Source organism: Montipora foliosa, chromosome 2 (assembly GCF_036669935.1).
Source record: "Montipora foliosa isolate CH-2021 chromosome 2, ASM3666993v2, whole genome shotgun sequence".
NCBI lineage: Eukaryota > Metazoa > Cnidaria > Anthozoa > Scleractinia > Acroporidae > Montipora > Montipora foliosa.
The window spans coordinates 33,117,117-33,123,371 of NC_090870.1; the positions used below are offsets into that span (position 1 = coordinate 33,117,117).

The 6,255-nt window shown below is 37.6% G+C and overlaps 1 protein-coding gene across 1 annotated transcript; it reads left to right on the top strand.

Annotated features, from left to right (window-relative positions):
• Positions 1-3,795: 3,795 nt before the first annotated feature.
• LOC137990710 (uncharacterized) lies at positions 3,796-5,597 on the top strand. Its single transcript, XM_068835823.1, has 3 exons — positions 3,796-4,046; positions 4,145-4,243; positions 4,689-5,597. The coding sequence occupies exons 1-3, from the start codon at positions 3,924-3,926 to the stop codon at positions 5,181-5,183; spliced, it is 717 nt and encodes a 238-aa protein (XP_068691924.1). The 5' UTR covers positions 3,796-3,923; the 3' UTR covers positions 5,184-5,597.
• Positions 5,598-6,255: the final 658 nt, after the last annotated feature.

A 6,255-nucleotide genomic window follows, 5' to 3' on the forward strand; every position in this document is an offset into this window, starting at 1 on the left:
TGTATATCGACAATTTATTACGATTTGTGGAATATAGTTTTCAAGAAGCAAAAGAAAAACATCCATGCATTAATGACAAAATATTAAAATCAGCACTTGTTTATCAATACCTGCACTGTTTCTATTTCAAAAGAGACATGTCTATGAATGAGATTCTTGAACTCAATGATGGTGAAATTGGTCTTCTTGGACCAGGTAGTGGCTGTCTAACATGGTTACTTGAAAAGATCTTCGGTTGGATTGATATATTAAATTCACATAGTGTATTACATGATGCTTCCGGGAGGTTTTATGACCACCATAAGCTCGGTAGAGGTTACACTTATGCTATTTCAGAAAAATACACAACTAAACTGATTAAAAGATCACCTTTTTGTGGTCAAGTCAGTGGTATACTGTATTGTCTATGCAAACGATTAACAATCTGAACTATATATATGGAAGATCGAAAAAAGAGAATATTTAGCTGGAACCATATTTCAGACAAACTCTCAGAAGATCAGGTCGACGAACTAAAAAGCTATTATAAGGCATACCATAGAAAGTGTTGGGCTTACAAAAAGGCTGTTAAACGCTTCAAAAAATTCAAACTGTTAGGAAATACTGTTTCCATTTTAACCGGTACTGGTGGAATTATTAGTGCTGTTGTAACTGGCGGTATAGCCCTAGTAGCTATAAGCACAAGTGCTTTGTTAATCAAGTCTTACATGGATTTCCAATCATTGGATCTTAAAATACAAAATTGCACATACGCATACCAAAGTTATCAACATCTATTGAATTCAATAAAAGACATGTTGAGAAGCGGTGATTTTCAACCATCGTTTCACACAGAATTAAAAAATGTAGATGATTTTGTGACTGATGTTTGTCCTAGTGTTGACAAGTTCTACGCTAAATACAATGACAAATTCATTCCTTAACCATTTCATTAATTCGGTCGGATGTCAATGACAGGATGTCTTTCCAATATCGTTCATATGATTGAAGTGTCTTTTTGGATTGACTCGTCTTGACCTTTTCAAAAGGAAGATCAAGCATTTTAAATATTTGTTTTAAAATGAAATTTATGTTTATCATACGCTTTCTATCAATGTTAACATCTTTCACAACTTCCCCGATAGCCGTAAAAATTCGAATTATTTTATCCATATTTTTTACAGAAATCTGGAAACCATTTTTAATGGCAATGTTATTGATAATGTTTTTGATATGATATTTTCTTTGGTAAACACTTTTACGATGAAATCTATGCTTATTTGAGTGAAAATCAACAAATTCTATTAAAGGTGTATAACCTTGTACTGTTCCGCATTTGTTGCAAACTATGATATTATCTTTCACTATCTCTGGCTGATCGCAACATTGATCTGTTTTTTTCGTATGTTTACCTATTTCTTTATTGCAAAATGGACAAATTACTTCTTCCATATTGATTAACTCTTCATGAAGTTCTTTACAACTCATTATACTATTATATGAGATATTATTTTTAAAAACATATAGATCCAAAATAAATTTTGCGTTGGATCCATTCTGACTCGCCACGGCATAGATTCGCAGAAATATAAATCGTATAGATTTCCAAGAATACGAGACCGAAAATGACCACGCCCATATGATGTACCATCGATGGAAGCCATAGATGTAAAGTAGCATGGGAATTGGCGTGTTTAAGCACACTTTGCAAAGTGTGCTGAAACCGCCAATTCCCTATACTACTGGTTTTGTTTTTATTTAAGCGTCTCTCAAGTTTGAGAATAGACTCTTCCGTTTTCGCAGTCCTGGGTTGGGTTGCCATAATGTTCGTTTCTGCCATCTTTCATGTATGCTTAGGTTTTGCTAGGTTGTTCTTTGGGAGGTTGTTTCCTCTATAAAGCTCTTTGTTTGATTTTTTTTCAATTTCATGCCTTTGTTCTAGTTGTGACGCCGGAGAACTCTCCTCTCCTTCTTCACAGATTTATGCTAGTTCTGGATCGTAGCTTTAAAAAAAAAACTCAGATTTTCGCCATACGAACAGTAGTCCGGCCTAGGATCTGGAATTTTTAAAAGTTCGTCACCCGATGCTCCACTGTGTGAAGACAAATTTTCCTTGAGTGGGTTGGTTGTCTTATAATTCCACCATGTTCAGTATTAACTGAAATGTTGCGTTCAAGCAGGACCGGTGGTTTCGATTCTTTTGAATCTCTTCTGCTGCTGTTTATGTGACAACAACAACATGTTTAAGGGACAGGTACTGAATTTCTCAATTCCGATCCCGGTCGCAGATTTGTTTTTCCAGTATTTTATACCTAATCGAAAATCCGCGTTTTCTATTGGCTCTTCCACTATTGATAGGTAGCCAATCACGTATGGTTATTTTCAATCCGTTTTGTTCTGAAGCTCGTAGGTGTGTTAGCTTTGAAGGTATTTGAAACTTGTTTTTAGGCCTACACAGCCTTATCTGTTGCAAACAACGTGGTCCAGTTTAAAGTCTCCATTGGTGCAAATCCTTTTCAGTGAATATACGATTAGTTTCACGTCAATTTAGCAGTGGGCCTTGCAAATTTGTTCCACAAGTTGATCCGGCATTGTCTACTTTGCGATGTCACCTCAGGGGCGGATTTTGTCTGGGAATTTGAAAAATGTGACAAAAATGTACCCTTGTGGGTACAAACTAGCCATTGCTAGCAAACATATTCAAGAAACCTCCTTTAATATGCAAAACTGTGAATTTAAGGTTTCATAATTATCTGTAACCACAAGCCTACAAACGGGAGACCGTACAGGTCTGTCACATGAGAAAAAGAAATTCACATTTCATTACATGAAAAAAAGTAATTATTTAAGCAAGGTTTTGGAGAATGTAATCAGGTGGTTTGGGCAGTAGGCTTGGATAAATTCTGCCGGCAGAATCTCTAGCAGAACAAGCGATTTTTGAGGCGAGCACTCTGCCGGCAGAATAAGGGATTTCTAGCAGAAAATCAGCGGCACTCATTAATGATATGCATAACAGCTGCAAGAAGACTTTTAAACTAAATAAAAAGCAAATGGAAAATACCTTATGTTTGATTGATTATTTGACCTCAAGTAAGATGAATTACAATTTTGATACGCATTTTATACATAATTAGCTTTTAGGGGTTAGGCACAGGCTCCCTTCTATATTTTGCGAAAAATGTTCGGATATCGAGCAGAATAGGCTCTTTTTACGAGCACTGCCGGCAGGCAAAAAGAGCCATTTTGAGCGCATTGGGCTTCCAGTGGTTTCGGTCTCGTGTGGTGAGAGCTTCAGATAAATTTTTACTGTGTAGGTTTTTCATCTTAAGAACAAAAAAAAGTGGTTTAGTGATTGCTTACGATAATTAAGTAATTTAAGGAAGAAAACTACCAATAATTCATACAGTTTCCTGCCATCAATTTTCTTTCCAAGAGTTTGGAGCTCGGTGTAATCGGCCAAAACCTCAACGCTTAACTTAGGCATGTTCCACTACAGGGATTTTGGTGACTTCATACGGTTAGTATGCGGATAGTGCTTAAAGGCCCATTTTCATCCGAGACCCTTTGCAGTCGTTTGTTTTTGTTTTGAAATCGCGCTATTGTTAAATGGCGAACTCTGATTGGTCGACTGTTATAATACTCCCGTCGCCCGGTCTTTTCCAAAGCAAGATAGCTGCCAAACCTGCGAGGAAAGTACGGAGTTCCTTCTTTTAGTAATTATGGAAACAGACGAATCTATAGATTTGCAAGTACATGTGGGACTCAACGCCTACGGGTCAAGAATCTATGAGGGGAGCGAAGAAGAAGAGAAGATTGCGGAAGATGAAGAGGTATGTGACAGATTGGTAAAGCCACGTGCAACCATTTGATTTCGATTCAAATTGTACTAATTTCTTTCCTATTATTTGTTGGCGTAAAAATTTTCTTTTCGCTTGCTGTTGCAGATGATATGTAATTGTAAAGGTGCCTGTGCCCGAAAGAAAGGTCAGGGTTTCTGTGTGTGTAAAGCGGCGAACAAGAATTGCTCAACTCGGTGCAGATGTCCTCATTCCAAATGCAAAAACAAGGTAAGTGCGAATGATCGCTCACAGCTTTTTATAATTTCATTTATCCCATATAAATTCGAAGCCTTATCAACATTAAAATTGCGATGTGTCTTCCCTAGGCTCGTGAGAATACCCAAGAAAACGAGCATGACGGCATTGATCCCGATGGAGAAGTACAGCTTGCAAGAGAAGTTCAATCCTCTGCGACTCAAATCGAGGTGTGTAGAAGTGTGTAAAGTCCATTTTACAAATTGCATAAGAAACATGTTGCAGTGAGCCTAAATGGAATAACATACCCAAAGAAAGTTTAGCAATGAGACGTTTTTCTAACTTTTGACATGCTATCCATGCACAATAATTGACAACACTGTTCGCCATACTATCCTTAATGTCCTTCAAACTACTTGGTACACACCACAAGATTCATTACTAAAAGCCACGCTGGGAGAAATTTCCATTTATGTACGAGCACACTATGTACTCTTACCAGCTAGACACTTCAATAACGAGACAGCATTTCAGTCACAAACTGTTTTGACTTGACTGAAGAGTTTTGCAAAAAATAAATAAAATAATTATGTGACGTGTACATGCAAAGGTATTTAGATACAGTTGCTGGAAACAAGAAAATAGATTGATGTTTCATAATTTCTTTTTTTACAGGAATTTCTTGCCCCTCTTCAAAGAGAAGACATGGCTTACCTTCTAAGAAATGTTTTGGCTATGGGGAGAGGAAGCTTAGACTTTGCAAAGAATCTTCTTCAAGAAAGGAATGCACCTCCACCTCCCCCTCCAAGTCCTGGTGACACTTGTCCCGAGTGGTGCAAATGCCATGTGTGTAGGCCAATGCCGAACGAAATCGAAAATGTTTGTTGTAAGAGGGTGGCCTGTATTACAAGATTTCAGGCATTCAACAATATTTGCCTAGACAGGGACATCCTTGAGGTTTGCATCAAGGCTCGCTGCGACATACGGGCGGATGAATTCAATTTCTCCATGGAGAGTTTCAGGAAAGCTGCCTATAGACAGTTTGTTCTGTGGAGGTTTGGCAAACTCGGCAGAGGCAATAGGAGGGTTGTGCCCTCGTGTGTAGTATTGTCAATAAGAAGAATGTATCCCTCAGCAGATGGTCAATACATGGGATACAGAAACAGCTAAATAGTTCTATGAAAATACGAAGTACTCCCATATTTGTTTTTTCAAATTCACTGACACCTGTATTGTGAACAAGTCTGTTCTATGCTTGATGAAAATGCAAGAAATCTTAGAGTAAAGTGTCTAACTGCATTAACCATACATGTCTTTGTAAGTAAATAAAATTCTGAACACGCATCTCATGTCTCTTCCTCTTTTGGCCAACACTGGAACAAGTAACATAATATATTTATGGAGAAGAGTATTTTCAAGGGGGCGAGAGTCTTACGAGGGTATTTTTTATGAAATGCCACCAGAACCTCCTACTCTACTGGGTAAGAAATAATATTTGAGCAAATAACTAAAATTAACTGTATTGAAAAAGTTCATGTCTTGCCTTAGCCTAAATAACTTTGATCACAACTTGGTACAAACAAGCCTGAAAACATGTTTAATTTAAATATAAGAGTATGGGGGGGGGGGGGGGGTTGGGGTATGCCTGCAATGAAATCATTTTATGGGATTTCCAGAAAGAATGACAAACTACAGGGAGGAGGTGGGAAAGGTGGAAGAGGGAAAAATCTACAAAGCACTTTGCATTAGAAGTGGTGCATGCTAATTGCTTAAAAACAGGGTTATTTTCTCCCTAATTTATGATTCAAAAAATTTAAACCAGTTGTATTTCATGCAACTATAAGCTGGATAAAGTCTGTCTCTACGAAAAATAACTTTTGTAAAGTGACATTATGATCAGTGGTATTAAAACATGTTCCTATAATTTACCACGAAACAATGTTTTTATGTGTTTCATCAATGCAGGTGCAATACTAATATTTTTGAAGAAAAACTATAAAATTAATGATCAGTTGTTTCCCCTGTTGAACTGTTCCACTTTTTCAAAGGTGGCTTAGCAAGACGCGATGGCCCTTTCATCAGTACCTCAGTAGAGGGTGCTGCCTTCATGGCAATAGTGGGAGCAATCTGCTTTGGGTTGAACACATTGTCATCAGCTTTCTGAGAAAAGCTTCCCTCCAGAAGACAACGCTCCTTCAACATTTTGGCCATGAGAAAGGGGAAATAGGAGTACGCTTTCTCT